This window comes from Anarhichas minor, unplaced genomic scaffold (assembly GCF_050575085.1).
Source record: "Anarhichas minor isolate MPS153535 unplaced genomic scaffold, ASM5057508v1 ptg000017l, whole genome shotgun sequence".
Taxonomy (NCBI): domain Eukaryota; kingdom Metazoa; phylum Chordata; class Actinopteri; order Perciformes; family Anarhichadidae; genus Anarhichas; species Anarhichas minor.
In genome coordinates this window covers 18,711,523-18,730,215 of record NW_027466463.1, presented here as the reverse complement: position 1 = coordinate 18,730,215, position 18,693 = coordinate 18,711,523, and the positions used below count along the sequence as shown (strand labels likewise).

The following is an 18,693-nucleotide window of genomic DNA, read 5'->3' as shown; positions in this document are numbered from 1 at the left end:
ATATAACTACTGACATCAAATTAACCTGCACAGTAGGACGGTGATGGGATCTGGATCCAGACGTCACCATCAGGTCTTCTGTATTAAACCTCAATGTGTTTCTGTATGGAACTTTTTATTGGACTTTAATATTTGCAACTCAAAAATGTGTACTATGATCGACAAATATTCCACCATCCACAAACACGTTTTTTATTTGTGTTGTGTAAAGTCACGTCTACAAAAATACAGAGCAATTTGCAAATATAGTTTACTCTCTAAATACGTATTTACATTTTACATAAAAACGTACTCGGTTTAAATGTAAAGTGAAATGACTAGAAATATTTTGTATAATATTTGTGGACTGAGTTACAAATATTAAAGTCCAATAAAACAAAACTCCATATTTTTGATACTAACTGAAATATGTTTGGTCAGATTCTTTAGAGAGATGAGAGATATTCACATACAAGTTGTTTTGTGGCTTTAACTGTACGAATCACAAATAATATCCATTTAAAATGTTAAATATCTCGAGGATGTTTCCTCAGAGTGCTCAGTTACTTATTCATATGTACTGATCGGGTCAGGGCTCTGGATTTGAATGAGTTGGTTGATGGTTTTGCACAGAAACTGCAGGATGAAACACTGTTTTTAAAGACAGCTCACACTTTTACTGTATTATTGTTAATTATCTGTCAATCAACTAATAGTTGTGTCTCTTTTGTGGAATTCAATACTCTTATTATTTGGAATATTCTGTCACTATACTCTAGCATACATAATGTGTGTGTGTGTGTGTGATGGAGAAAACTAAAGCACACACACAAACACACACAAGTTATCATTAATTGTCAGGTCCTCTATCGGTCCCTAGTGGTCACAAGTATTACTGCATCAGACTGCAGCAGCAAAGTGTGACGACTGTCCTTAAATATAAACAATAACTGTTTGTCCCAGTTTCTTGTAAAGAAAAGTGATGAAAGTAGACAAAACTATTTCTTTGATCTAGAATCAATAGTTATAAATTTGCATATTAATATTTGGTTACATAAAAGCAGGTGCATTCCCTCTTAGCAAAGGAACGTATCATTTGTTATTGCATATATTATGAAATCAACAGAGAGTATACAGATAAGGGTGTGTGTGTGTGTGTGTGTTTGTGTGTGTGTTTGTGTGTGAGTTGTCCTGCCTCCGACTGGTGTTGCGATCTGATTGGCTGCTCAGCTACTGCAGTGTCAGTGCTCTCACAGCACATGAGAGGAGGATGAAAAAATAAAAAGAAACACAGCGTACACAAACTCTTCAGCTCCTCTTTTCTGCTCTCTGTCACATTTCACTGCAGTTGAATGTGACGAGACTCTGAATATGTGATCTTTTATATGTATTTAATCACAAATCGGCCTTATTGTTAGTGTCTTTTTAAGCTGTTTTAACTCCAGACATCAAGAAAACCCTCCCTCCAACTAGTTCTCACTGTCAGCTGCAGGATCCGTCCCTCCCTAGGTCTCCTAGCAATTGGCTGACAGATCTGCTCCGCTCTCTTCTCATTGGATGACAGCAGATGACGTCGCTATGCTGCTGGATCACAGGCTCTGTGGCTGATGTGAGGGCGTGTGCACGGTGTGTTGTTAAGGTAGACACACTATGCCGGCCCAGGGGGGGGGGCAGGGAGTCAGACGGAAACACCCTAAAGACACACATCGGTTCTCGTCGGCTACTCAAAGCACACATGGGTTTAACATCTGGGCGTCAAAAACACAATAAGGTTCAAACAAAATGAAAACAAAACAAGTAAGAAAGAAAGAAAGCTGCTGTAGCACTGCTTGGTTAATGTCTTCTGACAGAGTACGGAGTGCCGGTCATGAATAAATTAACATCTGGCCCACACAGTGCACCAACAGGGACGGGTGGTGCTGCACGTGAGCGACCAAACCGCCCCGACATGCACGCACACAAAGCCCTGTTTTCACCACATTTGCAACATCTGCTTTGCTTCAATATCGTGAGAAGCGACACAAAAAATAAAGAAGCATAAGCGAGGAAAAGTCACAGCCTGACCGATGCTGGAAGTAAAGTCAGTGGATCATCAAAGTCAGTGGGGTTCATCCTCTGAGGATCAGGAATGTCGCTCCCAAATGTTGTGCCCCTCCATCCAGTGCATGCTAAGGTTTTTAACTGGATAAGTGAAAACTTTGACATGCTGCTCTCAAATATGGGGTTATGAATGAATTAATATTTTGGGCTTTTGGAGAGTTGGTCGGGAAAAAACAAGCAGACAGAACATATTTAGATTTTTACTAAAAACATTTGACCTTCTGTGGAAAGATGGTGATTGTGATGTGATGAAATATCTCGTTATTCCTTTTTTTTCGCCCTGCTGCTCCAGTGCCTGTTTGCCGCACTAAATATTTATTTTACTCTTGCTGGCCGAGTTAGACAGTAGACACACAGTCAGATGAGGAAGTAATGAAATCTGCAGTAAAGAGAAACAACAGCAGGAAGAGAAGTTCTGTTTGAGCATTGGCCTTTAACTTCAGCAGCTCATGGAGTCCAAAGGCAATTAAGGAATTGCTCAGAAAATCAATAGAGCACTTTAGTTGTATATGTCCAACATCAGCATGGCTGCTTCCTCTCTCTGCTGACTCTCGGACCTCGTGGCCACGCTGGGCTGTGGTCTCCACTTTAACATCCTACAGTCTGTATTTATTCTTCTTAGAGAGCTTAAGAGAAACCAGAACCTCTGGGTTCTGTAAGAAAACCTCATTTAAATCTTATTGAAATTCAAATCACATCCCGACAGTGATCAACGAATCCGTCTTCCACAAGCTAGCTTACAAACTTGGGGGAGTAACAACAGCCATGTTCGTTCACGTTCATAATAATAATTTGGGGGGGGGGAGTGGAGGGACGGGCTGTCAGTGTTGCCGACTTGACGATTTTCTTGCTACATTGAGCAACTTTTGGAGCTGGTGCTGCTCGCTACTTTTATTGGAAAAGAGTTCAGAAGAGTTGTTTTTTTTGGTTGGATACTATTTAAAATCAAGCGTACTCTTTGCTAGTTTTCAAGATTGCCAACCCCGCCTTTAAATCTAATTGATGTTTATAATGACACACAAATAACAAAAAAACTACTACCAGAGGTGTAATGCTTATACGTTCCGTGTGAGCATTTAAGTCCCAGGTTGCCGCGCAGGAAGGTCGATTAAAACACGTAGCGTGAGTTGACACAACGTACGACATCAATAAAGATTAGTGATGGGCAGGTGGGCTGGATTATATCCCCCCCCCCCCACCACCAAAAGTCTTTTAAACAATCCGCCTAAACTCACCTCTGAAAAATGAAGATTCAGGTCCCACCCTGTTCTAGAGGAAACTGTTATAATAAGAGCTCAGGGCAGCAGTTAACATTGTTGAAGCTGGGTGGTCTCATTAACAGTCCCAGCAGTTTTCAATGTAAACGAGCTGGATGCCCTCCATCACCTGATATTATCACATAAGACGAGGACAGCCTTCTCTCTCATGAATGTGTGAGATACTCCAGTGAACTGTGTGTGCGAGCCTCTGTCTGTCTGATCCTGGCGGGTCTCCTCCTCCCTGCTGCTCACCTTCAAAATGTCCTCTACCTCCCTGAGAATACAGTTTGTGTAAACTCTCTGACTCAAACACACAGACTCACGTTCTGTCTCTGTCGTGACTGTGTGTCGTGCATCAACACCTCACCCACTGAGACACACAGGGGGGGTTGAAACATCAAATAATCCTGCCCCCCCTCCCATGTTTTTCCCCTGACCGTAGCTCTACTTAAACTACATACACAACGTTTAACACGACGAGCTCCAAATCCACTACACCAGCCTGAAGATGATGAAACGATTGCAGGAGAGTCTGTGGATCAGAGCCAGATAGCTTTCGGACCCTGGTCGGAGCGCCATGATGCTACGCTTTGATTGGCCAGTCAGCGTTCGAGGGGCGGGACTTCAGTTAATTTGGGCAACAGCAACTATGACAGCAGCTCTGCCTGTAGAAGCTGCACAAACAAGGAGGTGTCTCGTTTCAGTCACGTTATTTAATATACTGTGCTCAACACTAATCTGCTGTAGAAAAAGAAAACACAGTGTTGTGTTCAGTGAAATGAAGTGTGTGGGTATGTGTGTGTGTGTGTGTGTGTGTGTGTGTGTGTGTGTGTGTGTGTAAATGAAAGGACTGGCCCAGTTCTTCCTGTCCATCTCCAACTTCAGAGAGAAGAGAGAGCTGCAGGGAGAGGGAGAGGAGGGTAAAAAGCCTGACTAACAACATCCTCATCTTCTCGTCCAATTTCCTCCTCTTCATCAATCGCTCTCCTCCATCTCTCTCTGTACGCTCTCTCTAATTCCCCTTCATTTTAATTTGATTTCATCTTCCTCGCTCTCCACTATCTCTTTTTTGCAGTATGTTGGGGATGTGTTACCCCCCCACCCCCCAAAACACCCTCCTCCTCGTAGTCCCCCATCTACCAATCAGGATGCTTGGCAGGCTCTGCACCAATCGACTGGCGCAGCAACCCCCTCTACAGCCGTGTTACAGCGAACATTGAGGTCTGGTGCCGCGAGGGTGGCATAAAACATGACTGCCTTCCTATCCAGCACCTCTTCATCTCCCCTCTCCACATGCCTCCTCCTCTAACGCTCCTTCCTCTCCTTTCAGATTCTCATCTCGGCTCTCTATTCTCCTCTCTGCTCCAGCGGCTGTTCCTCCTCTGCTCCGTATAATGGAGTCGTTCTATAATTCATAAAGGCTCTCCCCTCAGTTAGGTTACTGCTTTCTGACTTTGTCGTCTCAGATTGTCAGTGTTGGCATGTGGAGCTCTTGAGGAAGCGTTACATGTGTTTCCTTTCCTTTTTAAAACTGGAAAATGACTCATGATGCATTTTTTCTGATGGCAGAAATAAGTTTCCCAAAGAGATGTAGTTTAATGGGAGTTAAAGGAAAGCAGACAGTCTTCACATTTTCTAAGTTTCAATTGAGGAATTTTTGGTCGTTTTGCTTGAAAAATCACTCAAACAAATAATTGATTCTCAAAAATGTTGCAGGTAAATTTTCCCAATGAATTGATCAATATACATATTTTTTCAGTTTTACAGTAAACAACTTAAATGTATGAATTCTCACACTACGTTGCTTTATCGATGCATAGTATAAACATAGTATTATCATGTTTTGTATGATTTGAAGCAGAAAATGTTATTAGGAAACAAATTTCTGTGCTTTACAAGCACGACTGCTTTTTAATGTAAAGGTTTTCTGAACTGTAACACAGGTTGGTTTATATTTAATAATTTCCCCAACAAACAAGTGGAGTAATTACATTTTTTTCTGCTAACAGACAATATTTTCTTTCTCAGAAGCGTCATGCAACCTTCTGCATACTATTTAAATGTAAGAAACGACAGGAAGAAATCAAAAACAAATGTAAAGCATTGAATATTAAAATGGGCAGCAGATCTGGTGGAGTAGAGGGACAAAGAGATGCAGAGCAGCAAGAAGGAGCGGGCTTCAAATATGAATCTTGGCTTAAATAAATGCCCGGGGATTAAAGTGGTACAATGCCTGGTCACAAGGGACCTGTGTGTGTGTGTGTGTGTGTGTGTGTGTGTGTGTGTGTGTGTGTGTGTGTGTGTTGTACCCCCCCCCCCCAGTCCCAGAAGCAGAAGTGTGGCTGAACAATACAACCTTCTGCCAGCTGACGGAGATGCAGGGAGGGAGGGAGGCATTGAGAGATAAAGAGAGATAGGACGGGGGAGCAGAGTGGAAGCTGCAGATGAAGAAGAAAAAGAAGAAGCCAGAATCGAGTCCTTCCCAAAAATAAACCTCAGAAGAAGCAGCGCGTCCATCCGCCCTCACTTCAAAATAATAGACATCCAAGTCATCACTTTGTGCGATCTTTGCTGGAAGTCTACCCCCCCCTCCAATGAAAACATTATCTAATCTTCATCTGCTCAAACATCTTTTACAAATACATATTTCTCTCATTCGGTTGAAATTGCATTTTCCTGAAAGTGGCACCCCTAAAACTTGATTTATAATCACTATTTGAGTGAAAACAATGTATTTGTGCTCAGAGTTTAACAGTCCTGAGTCTTGTTGTTGATACATGAGCTTCAAGTCTTCAGACGTGTGTGCAAACTGTAATACAACATTTCTTCCAGGGATTGTGGCCACAGACACCCGGTTTGTAGTACTGCAAATATATAAATATTGCAATACTTTCATCAGTGGGCCATCGGCTTAATCATCATTCTGTTACCTTCTGTTACCTTTGTCAGTGATAGATAGTGACTCAACAGACATTTAAGTGAAAATCTTCAAGATTGCCACTTTAAAGTCCTACAGAACATGTTCAAACAAAAAGAGAACATATGTACTTAGACTAGAGGTGCTTTAGAACTTCACGCTTTTGTTTTACTTTGTTATTTATTGCTTTTAACTCTTATGTCAGTACTTGTGTTTTTGATATTTCTTTCTATGTGCTATTCTTTGTTCAGTGTGGTTTCATTCGTGTACCGCTTCTGTGTGCTAACGTCAACGCATACAATGCTAACATGCTGATGTGTAGCAGGTATATATCTTATAGAGCTAATTAGCACTAACTACAGGTGAGGCCGATAAGAACGTGATTCGTTTTGCAGGAATTTGGTCTGTTGATGGTGCTAGAAAGTTAATGATCTAATTCACACAAGAGTTTACAAAACTTGTTTCATATCGACTATTTGTTTATTGAATTACCAGCTATATTGTGATATTCTGATAGAAGAGTTTGGCCATATTGCCGAGCCCGATCCTCTGGGGACCATGAATGTCTGTATAAAGTTTCCTAGCAATCCATACAATGAGACTTTAAGCTCCGTTTGATAAACTTTTTGTTTCTTTCTTTCTTACAGAATCTGCATATATCTTTAAAAGTGCCAGTGAAGCGCCTCCGACTGCTTCACTTCAGAGTCTGGAGTCACACCATCACGAAGAGCATGAGATCCAAAATGAGAAAGGAAACACGCTGGAGGAAGGGAAAGTATGCCAACATTTGTGTTTTCATTACACTTTGCTGCCTTGAAGCTCATTTGGTTACAAACACTGACGTTGTCCTGTTGCCAGTTTTCAGTCCCTGCTGGGAGAAACATTACACTCTTCTACCGCCTTAAAACGTCAACACACAGATGGCTTTTTGCACAAATATCAATATTGGTTTTAAACAGTTTTTAAAATGAATGATGTTTCAGACAAAAGAAGAGAAGACAATGCCCCAACATGCGCTGAATAGACTGTGATGTGTGGTTTAAGCTTTGCTACAAGCCAAAGAGCCAGTCACCCACGCAACCAGCCACACAGCCTCTCATTGAATTGGTCAATCAGCCAATAGTCAGTTTACCAATCAACTAATCCAAAAAGCGGGAATGACAGCAACGCCACAAGAGACACAACTTGTTCAGGCTTTGCAGCTTAAAATACACAGCCCGGCTTGTAGTTCAATAATACATGTTTGCTTGCAGCAATGCAATCTAATAGCTTTAATGGCAGCGCGCTGCACGGTGCACTGGTCTCAGCGGTGCTCGTAATGCATGGCTATTGTTCTTCAGCTTCCAGTAAGAACCATAAAACACACCATACTGCTCACGGCATTGGATGGAAGGCCTGGAATACATTACTAAAATAAGGTAAAATAAAAGGGAGGCTAACGATGGAAGGAATGATATTACATGCAGCGCTGAATATCATCTTTGTTCTACTTACACTAAACTAAATATAACTTAATTAGTTAGATGTTGTTTTGTTTTGTTCTTTGTTTCTTTGAAGTAAGCTATTGTCTGTGCTATGCTATGCTAAGCTAATCGCTTGTAACTCAGCCAGAAAGTGAATACTCTCCTTCAAAAACAGCGCTAGAGTCACGACATGTTAGCCTAGTTTAGCATAAAGACTGGAGGTAGCGTAAAAATATCTAGCCTAGCGAAAGTTAAACAACAAGCTTACCAACAACTCTGCACTCAATGCACATCGAATATCGAACTCCTCACGTAACTCTTGTAAAGAAAGCACATATGTATGTTTCCAGAATTGTTTTTCCTTTAACATACAAGAAGAGAAGCAGAAGATAAAAGGAGAGACATCTAGTGTCTGTAGAGTAGTGTCTGTTTAATCTACATGGTCTGACAGGGAGACAAAAAGCCAAGTCACAGTAGCTAATAAGAGAGACAGAGAAGTGGGGGAACTAAAATAAAGGCAGACTAATTGAGGTGATGTCATCCGAGGAGGGAGAGGATATTTTTTGCGCCGTGATGCCAACGGCTCCTGGCAGAGCGTGTTATAGATTTACCTTGAGTGAGCTCAGGATAGCTGATACCCTCCTGTTACACTATGCTAATGTCACCCTATACAGACACAATACTACAGCAACACGTTTTCCCTCACCTGTTGCATTAACAGGCTCAAGTTTCAGCTTCAAGGTCAAACCTGCCTCCTCCATTCCTGGCCGCATGCTGTTCTGCTTCCTCGATGTCAGAATTCAAAGAGTTCTGCCTTGAATTCCTCTCAGTGTGTGATGAAAGGACGTCACTATGCAGTAGATCTATTACACTCCCAACATGCTGAAGAGGATCGATCCATCCTGATGCTTTTCAAAATCAATACTGGTGTCAAAGTTTCTGTGTAATGTAATTTACAATACTGGTGGAAACCACAGCAGATACACGAATAGAATTAATTACAAATCCATCATCGTTTTCTGAGAAAATCCACAGTGAAGTATGAATATTCTGGAGCCACTAAACCATATTTAAACTAAAGATGGAGACTGTCCTCACTGGAGAATTGTTCGCCATCGGTTTGAATTTTCCCCGACAAATGACGACGTCTATCTATATCGATAGCGGAGGCTGAAGCAACATGACATTGCTAAAGGCGGTTGGGCGTGCTAAGTTCTGGGAGGCTATTGACGAGCAAGCCATATTTTATAGTTGAATTTGAAGGACTCAAGGGAAGGTTGAGAGTCCGATCTACTCGGTTTAGGGTTATGGCTCAAATTTGAACATGAATTTTCAAAAAAATCCGGAAAAGAAAAGGAAAGTATTGCATGTTTCCAACGACTACTGGATAAACAGTTTGCGGCGGCATTAAAGCGCCAGAGAGGAAAAAGACGGAACGAGATGATGTAATTAAAAGATCTGAAAATGTAGAAAACTTGATGGAAATATGATAATTTATGATTTGTTTCATGTATTAATTTGAGGAAGTCTATTCATCACCTCATGTATGTTGAATGTTTTTGTCTCTTCAGTGGAAGTTTAAAGGACCAGAGCGTAGGATTTAGTGGCCTCTAGTGGTGGCCTTTAGCTAACGTAGAAACACAAAGGGCCCTTTCTAGAGTCAGTGTTTGGTTTGTCCCTTCTAGGCTACTGTACTCTTGATTTACTCACTACGGCAAGTTTCCGTTATCACTTTTCTGCGATATTAGCATTTATTGAAAACCAACTTTTCCCTCTCGGCACAACATAAAAACATTTTGTCATATTTCGATTTTTTTCTCTCCAGGTTTCTGTTTTCGGGAAATTGAAAATGCACATAAAACGCACTTAGTGACGACATTACACGACTTAAGACAGCCAAGAGTCATAACTATAACGACTATTATTATAACTACTACGTCCCTGACTTCCTGTGACCACGGGAAGTCACTGCTCTACCCATGTTGACCTGATGCTAATGAGGTCACTGGTATTGACTCTTTGTGACAGGTGGCTAACCCCGGACTAATAATGGCCTCGGGCTAGTCAGCACACACACACACACACACACACACACACACCTCTACACACACACACACACAAGCCCAAATGTCAGCATGTACACACTCAGGCAAATGATTTTTGACCACAGGCCCAATCCCAGTTAGTCAAATAAACACACGCAGGTCAACAAAGTTATTCAAACACCGAACGTCAACATGGACTTCAGCTGAGATGTTTCCTCTAAATGAAGCCGTCTCTGCACTGAGAGTGATTATCGATTACTAGTCAGACCTATTGATCACCTTGTATTCACGTGTGTGTGTGTCTTAACTTTGTCCTTGCACAATGACGCATGTACGCACACACACACGCACTTACAAACAACCCACCTCTAACCGCAGGGTGTGACTGCTGCTGATTTTTTTTTTTGGGCTCCTTTTCACATTTCACATCAGAATATACAGAAAACACATTATTATAAATCAGCAGGAGAGATGAAACATTATGTGAGATTTTAAAGTGAGTTGACACAATGAAAAATGTTTTCATACAAGAAAGTTAACATAGAAACAGAGCGGGGGTGACTGAGGACAAGTCACACACACACACACACACACACACACACACACACACACACACACACACACACACACACACACACACACACACACACACACACACACACACACACACACACACACACAAGCGTCCTATCAAAGTGGGTTGAACCTGAACATTTAAGGAGGTTTTTATTGCAAAAAAAATTGAAAGTGTGTATGAGAGAGAGGGTTTTTGTCTTAGCCAGTGGAAATATTTTGGAACAAGTGAACTGTCTCTTTCACATATTAATAGCAAAGCCGCTGCCTAAAATACCAATCTGCCCTCTATAGCTTAATCCTCTCGTCTTTTCTTTTCTTCCCCGTCCGTGAGCTCTCTTCATCCATCTTTCTCTGTCTTTTTCACCCCCCCCCCCCTCCCAGTACTCCCAATGGGACCCCCTTCTCTTATCACACTGGGTGTGTATGTGCATGAATGTGTGTGTGTGTGTGTGAGGAGGCTGCATAATGACAAAAGAGACTCCACTAGACCGACTCGTCTCAAGCATCCCCCCCCCCCCCATGTCAGCTCTTTTTCCTCCATTACTTTCTTTTTTCCTTCCTTTCCTCCTCCTCTACCTTTTTCTTCAATTCGCGGGAACGCTTCCTCGCCGCCTTCTTCTTCTCCTTCTCATCATCCACGGCGTTGAGGTTCTCATCCGCCCTTTTCTTCAGCTGCGAGGCGGCGTGCGCCATGCTGCTCTGGTCCAATTAATCCTCACAGGTGGGAGAAGGCGGAGGGGAGGGAGGGACGGAGCCAAAGTCTGCTCTTTAGCCCGATTCTTCTCAGCTCCTAATTATCTTTTTGTTCCTCCTATATCCTCGGCTGGGCTTTTGTCAGAGAAGGAAGCCCTCACAGGTGTGTCAGAGGGAAATGCTTTTTGAGATTTCCCTTCAGTCTTTTGTTCCTTGTCCCCCTTAGCAGCACAGTGCAGATGCAGAGGACCAGTTTGAAGCAGGGCAGAGACAAGACATACTCCACCGCTGTGAAGGCAGCTGCTTCCACTTCTCAGGGCGCAAAGTGCAAAACAAGTGCCAGTTATAGCAAATACAAAATATATATACGCTCCGCAGTCTGGTGGAATTGTCTTCTTGATTAAAAAAAAAGTTACACTCGAGCTCCAAGGATGGAGGTCCAAGAAGAGGCTCAAGCTCCAGACCCTTACCCCAGCAGAGTGCTCTGTCGTCTGGGTAAATAAACTAGTCCTGCTGCCTGCTAGACTGGTTCCCAGAGTTCGCTGCCTGCACCTGAGCACTGAGCCATCCTCTATGTACACACGTCTCGCCGGGACATATGAGGGAAATGACGATGGAAAGGAGGTTGAGATAGGAGGGGGAGGAGGAGGAGGGGGAGGAGGAGGAGGGAAGGGTGAGAAAGGAGGAGGCAGAGAGAGAGAGAGAGGTAGAGAGAGCAGCTGGGACAGCAGGAGAAAAAAAAGAGGAGGCAGGAGGGGATGGATGAATACCTCTGCTTAGTACCAGCTGGTTGAGAGAAAAAGGGAGGATGATACTTCACACTGGGTACTTACAGCACACACACACACACACACACACACACACTGGGTGTCTAGTATAACAGAGTGCAGCCATGATGCTCCTGTTATGAAACTTCTTCCACTCAGCCTCTTCTCTGTCTTGAACTGTTCCACCCAAAACAAGAGCTGATGATGAATCCATCTCGCACCGAGCTAAATTTACTTTTATCACAGTTTTCCATAAAAAACATAAAATAGTAAGTCAGCACAAGAAACAAAATGTAATGTACTGATATATCAAACATATTCATACATTTGTTACCACCGAAACGTGATTATTTACATTTTTTTATTATGCTCACTACTTCACAAACACATGCATCTTTGCTAAAAGATTTAAAACACTTCCTCATAAACGGTCTTGCACTACCAGTCCGAAGTGTTTAAAACAGTGAGCTTTAATAGAAGATGTGTTTGGGACGTACTGAGCATCCGTATAAATGAGACAGTTATGTGAGAGTTTGTAAACGGATGTCGTTTTGCTGTTGTTAAACGATGTCTTCATTTAACTTAATTCAAGATTTTTCTCCATTTTATTGTCGTCTTCATTTGCAGTGAAGGGATGCGAGAAAAACTTCAAGAATTCAAAGTAACATGGGGCGAGTGCTTGATATACAAATGGTCATTTTGTGGGCGAAGCTTTCCTTTTTTTCAGTTTCAGAAGTAAACGAGGAAGGTACACGCAGGCTGCTGTGAGCTGATGGATCAATTATTAAGATCGTAATGCATTATTCATAATAAATCGAAACACTCCGATATGAGAGAGTCATACCTTGAGGGGACGCCTGTATGATTTCTGTGCAATTAGCTACTTTCAAGAAGCATCAGCTCGAAATTAATGAGAAGCGAAGAAATTCAGAGTTGCCTGAGGAGACGAAAAGGATTTTGCATCAAAGCCTCGTGAACTAAAACCTGCAAACAATTAGAAATACCAAGATGTTCTTAGAAGATCTGTAATGTTTTCCTCGATGTCATTCACAGCTCGCAGGCAGCGTGTTCAGGACGGTGATCAATGCATCGCTGCACGTGTGTAACGTCTCATTGTGTGCCTCATGTGTGTGTGTGTGTGTGTGTGTGCTGGTATGAGCTCATGTCGGTGGACTGCAGCCTTTGAATATTAACAACATGGGAGAGGGGATAGGATTGTGACAGAGACATGTGACAGCAGAGCAGGCCTCCTATTGGCTGTCTGGGATGAGCGAGAGCTGTCATTGGCTACTTGGAAAAGGGAGGTCCCACCCAAAAGATGACAATAACAAAGAGGAGAGGATGTCTCTGTACAAACAATCAGCATTTCTACTCTGATATTACGTTAAGTAACTACAGTTTTGAGCCTAAAATAGCTTAAAGGACGTGACATATTTGTTTTACTGTATGCCCGAGGATGATAATATCACAGGAAAAGTGGTAATGTTTGTGTTTGTGTTTGTAATCTTTAAGTGTAACAGCCAAGCTGCTCTACAGCTTGTGCCCCTGATATTTCCCTCTGATTGTGAGCCAGAGAGAGAATGAACACTTGGAGCGGACCTGAATGGCATTGACTGCAGCATCTGCAGGGAAACTTCAGACCTCCGAGTTGTCTGGAACGCAGCATCAGCTCAAAGCCCGGCTGTGTCTAACTAGACGAGCATGTCTGTAGACTCTGATCGTTGTTCAATGACAAAGGCTTCTGTAAAGGTATTGCAAAAGATTGTTTTGGTAGTCGTATAAACTCAGGATATCAGCTCTAGTCTTAAAAAAAGTAATTTAGATGAGCTCAGTTTATTGTGACACGTGCGACAAACTTAAAAACACGACATAATCAAAGGGAAATGTCCCCGCACACCTACATCTGAAGCTTATCCCGGGTCAAACTGCAGTTACTGCAGCATAATAAATCACCAGTAAGAGAGTGATTTAAATGTAACAGGGATTCATTGAACTAATCCTTCATTATCTGCATCTGTAAGAGCAGCTTATGATTTAAATGTATTATCTGTTAAAGGCGCTCAAGTCTGTCTTGAAACTGGGATTAACAGCAGGCGACTTCTCTCTACATGGATCAGGAATTTAAAACTAGCCTTACAAAAGATGATGCTAAAGGTTTAAGAGTTTGGCTGTCGGGTGGTGTCTTTGTGACACGACTACTTTACCCTCGTCTTCTGTGCATCTGCTCCGAGTGGAAACAGGAAACTCAGGAATAATGTCAGGCTCTGGATGTGGGTCAGCAGCAAAGATGCCAGTGTTGCAATATTTCTCTGCTCCTTTTCCTTCACCCTCTCTGGTCCCTTTCTCCATCTCCGTTACGTTTTTCTTTCATCAATCTTCCCGTCTCTCTGCTGCTGCTCTAACCAAAGCGAATGCTAACTACCGCCTGCAGCAAACTGCACACAGCTGTGAAACTGCAGTTAATCAAGTGGTGGTAAGCGTGTGTTGCAGACCTCCACAGAGTAGAAACAATGCAGCTCTATGGAAGGGTGAACACAGTGTGGCCCTCGAGGGGCAATCAGAGAATTGAGGCTCCTTTCATGTATGAAAACGTGAATATAACAACATTGTGCAATTTTCAGAGATAAACTGTTGATCTGCAACCATAATCAAAACAAAAAATCCTTTCTAATCTGCCTGAATTAGCATGATTTTTGATGATCGAATAATTTGTTGAGTATTATTATGAATCATTACAAAATGTCACAACTTTATCCAAGGCAACTCATCTTAAAGTGGCTTGTTTTGTTTGACCAGTAGTATGAAACCTAAAGATATTTAATATACTGATACAAAATAGAGAAAAACTGCAAACCTTAGCAAATCAGTTAGAGCTATTGCTAAATAAATGACTTGTTGTAGCTCTACACTTGCACAAAAAACATGATCCTGTCAAAACTCAAGCACGGAAAACAGCATTGATGGATGGAGGCTTTAAACACACAAGTGAGAACACAGTCACTCATAATCACACGCACACACACACACACACACACACACACACACACACACACACACACACACACATTGTACGCAGACACCAGCTCGTATGTCGGCATGAATCCAAATGTGGACAGTTGGTTGTGTTTGTTTGTGACTAATGGATCAGGGATGGGCAGTAAACACCCAACGAGAGGAAGCGAACAAAGAGTGAGAGTGTGTTTATGCATGCCAGAAGGAGGGCCCCTCTGACATGCACCCTAATCCTAACCCGAAGACACTCAAACAACCACAAAGACACAACATGACGACAAAGAGACATAAATCAACTACAAAGAGACTCAAAATGATGACAAAGATACAGAAGTTGACTACAATAAGACACAAAACAACTACACGGAGACAAATCCACTACAAAGAGACACAAAACAAACACAAAGACATTCAAAACAACTGCAAAATAGGGAAAAACTACCACAGACGCAAAAGAACTACAAAAAGGCCAAAATAATAATAATGACACAAAATTACCACAAAACCACAACAAAAAAAGAGGCTTAACAACTTTAAAGTCTTCTTAAGTGAGTGCAAATGAAGTAATATTGGTCAAACTAATGTTGAAAAACAAAGAAATAAACATAAAGGTAATGGTACTGTATGGGACAAACACTTTGTAAACACAAACACTGATGTTTACGGTATTCTTTGGTGTCTGGCTCCCTCTAGTGGTGATCTAGGACTTGCACAGCTTTACAGAGCACATGTCAAATTATCACACATATGTATGAATGTGTACATACATTAATTATGTGCGTGTATATAATTGGGTAGTTGGGTGCAAAGCTATTTCAGCCCCTCAAGTTACAGCCCTAATAATTGCTGTATAATATAATATAATATAATATAATATAATATAATATAATATAATATAATATAGGGAGAGTGAAAGTAATGCACACACAGTAAACGTAAGTTTCCTGCCGCTCAGCTGAAATCAGTGCAATACAAGAGAATATTACGAGATACTAAAGTCTGTGTCAGTGTGCATGACTTTAAAGACGTGATGGCTTTTATTTAATGAAACTAAACATATGCTCTTTTTCTGATTCAGTACAACATGTAGTACATGCAGTTCATCTTCTGACCACTTAGAGGCAGCATCACACCAAGAGAACAGAGAATCACAGTTAGAGGTTTTTGAGCTGGTGTTACTTCAGGAAATGAGGCTTATTTTAGAGGAAATTCGGTGTCACTTTAGTTAACCATGAACATGTATCCTACAAACCAGCCAGGCTAGTTTTAATCTGATATCTACCTCCGGTTTGACTGCACCAATAAGACTGAAATATGACATTTTTAGGCACCAACCGCAGCAGTAAATTCATCTGAATTGAATTCGGCATGTGTTGCAGTTGGTGCTTATTTATAATGTAGAGCTCTGAACTGTTTCAATAAGTCTCTGCAGAGCACTAAAGACAGGAACAAGACACACAACCAGCAGCCATCTCTTATTATGGATAGATACGTTTTGTCCTCTTTTGTGTTACAACATCTTCCTCTTCATCATATAACATGTCCAGCCTCTCCTGCTCTGTAGCAGTCGATAAAGCTTTTCTCTTTACATTTCTGTTTTCTTGATTTTGTGATCTGTGCCGGACATTTTGTTTTAATACCATGAATGTGCAGTTTTCTTGGCTTGAATCAGACAGATCCTTCTTTTTGTAACTTGGCTTCACGGAGCTTAATCCTGCACGTTGTCAAGGCATGTCAGGTAGTCCTGTATGTATATTGTGATTGTAGCAAAACAATTAAGATGAAACAGGATGTTATTTTACTATATTGTAAATGTTGCATCATGGAAGTATCACTGGAAACAAAGAGGAAAAGCAAGCGCTGGGCATCTTTAGGGATCAAAGTTATTTTTGAGATTTGTTTCAGGCTGCGCAGAGCACCAGGTGGGTGACGATTACAACATCAGGACATTAGCGTCTTATTATCTGATGTTCCATTAACGTCAACCTCGTGGAATTACTTTAATGGGATTTTCTAGACTTTCAGGGACTCGTTGTGTAAGTACTATGTGGTAACAGTTTGGAGCTCAGTGAAATCAAAAACAACTTTTACATCCGGTTGGTCAGATCTCATTTGCCGTGCATTATGACCCACCACAATATCCTGATTCAATAGGAAAGAACATCATTATCATGCAATAAAGAGCCTCTCAACATGCGGCTTCGCTGTGATTCCAAGCTCCACTTAGAAGCTGAAGACATCATGTGTCAGTAATTGGTGTACTTCTTAACCCTGAATATCTAATAACAACTCCCAACAGAATATCGAGCATAGAGACAGGATGCTCTTCTCTGTAACAGTACAAACAACACAACTTACTGCACTCAGAGATACAAAGACAGGGCCTTCTCCGTTGCTGCCCCCTCCCTCTGGAACTCCCTGCCCCAACACCTCAGACATTCTTCGTCACTTGCCACTTTCAAAACTGCACTTAAAACTCACCTATTCAAATCTGCTTTTAACCTCTAAAGTCAGTCATGTATGTTTTCTTTCTTTCTTTTCATGTTTATTTTATTTTATTTATTTTTTTCTTACTGTTATGTCGTATATTTTGTTCTTATTATAAATGCTTCTATTGTTTCTGTTTTTAACATGTAAAGTGTCTTTGAGTGCCTTTTAAAGCGCTATATAAATAAAATGTATTATTATTTTATTATTAAATGTACAGAAGCAAATAAAACCATCTCACCACATCAGCAGATTTCCTTCACTAGATTTGAGGATGAAGTGTGGGATGAAATAGTGTGGTGGTTCCCTGCATTGGTGTGAATTATCTCTGTGTGTCAATGTCAATCTCTATTTGTTCCTTATCTTGTCCAAACACCTGTAAACCTGCCGATTGTGGAGCCGTTATCACTGAGAACAGGACACACAGACGTCCTATTGTTGCAGCGCTCCTGCGTTTTCACAGGCATGTTCAGGAACAGCTGATATGGGAATGAACAAAACCAGAGACATTGACTCTGGCATACTTTAGTCTCAAAACAACCAGAAAGACACACAAAATGACTACAAAGACACACGAAACAACCACAAAGAGACACCAAACAACTACAAAGAGACACAACATGACTACGAAGAGACACAATGCAATTACAAACAGACTCAAAATGACTGCTCTCATCAAACTCGTTTCCAACAGCATGAGGCAGCTGTTTTTAATGAAAAAGCTCTGATAACTTTACCTGCTCAGTAACAAACAGCGGGCAGCTAATAAACTAGCTAATAAACATAGTGGAGCTTTTAGCAGCTAAAGAGCAGCTCAGGAGTTGGTGGAGACCAAACCAGAGCTAAAAGAAGCGTGAACGATGGACGTACATTCACCAGGTTGACACAAATTAATGCCAACATTGTTTTGCTAACAAGTTTGCCATAATAACTAAAAAAGGAGATATTACTGTATATCAAATATGAGTTGACAGCTTCCTCTGCTGCCCCCAAGTGCCCAAAAAAAGTAACGAAAGCTGCAGACACGAACCACTCAACATGAACTACAGTCCGACTCATATTTATAATTGAGAAAATCTGACAGGAATACATACGCTGATTTTTTTGTATGTACATAATTATGTGTCTGAGTACAGTTTTACAGTTCATAATAATCATTTAAATCTGTTTATATAAATGAAACAACCCTATGTATAAAATGCATTTTCTATGTTGATCACCATCTTTTATTCACTAAAGAATTTTTTTGTTTATGTTGCACGATTACAGGTATTTATCAGACAATATACTATTCATTATTATGAATATTGATATTGGCCTCGTGACAGTATTCGTCCGACTCTTATAAAAATAAATCAGACAGTCAGCCCTGGAGGTGACTCTCAGCCGTCACGT

General features: G+C 41.3%; 1 protein-coding gene across 1 annotated transcript in view; it reads right to left on the bottom strand.

Moving 5' to 3' along the window:
- LOC142952089 (ankyrin-3-like) overlaps nt 1-11,032 on the bottom strand; it is an 82,446-nt gene extending 71,414 nt beyond the window's left edge. Inside the window, exon 1 of the mRNA XM_076094093.1 lies at nt 10,916-11,032. Coding sequence (XP_075950208.1) covers nt 10,916-11,032 — 117 coding nt within the window. The remainder of the gene's footprint in view (nt 1-10,915) is intronic.
- Nucleotides 11,033-18,693: the final 7,661 nt, after the last annotated feature.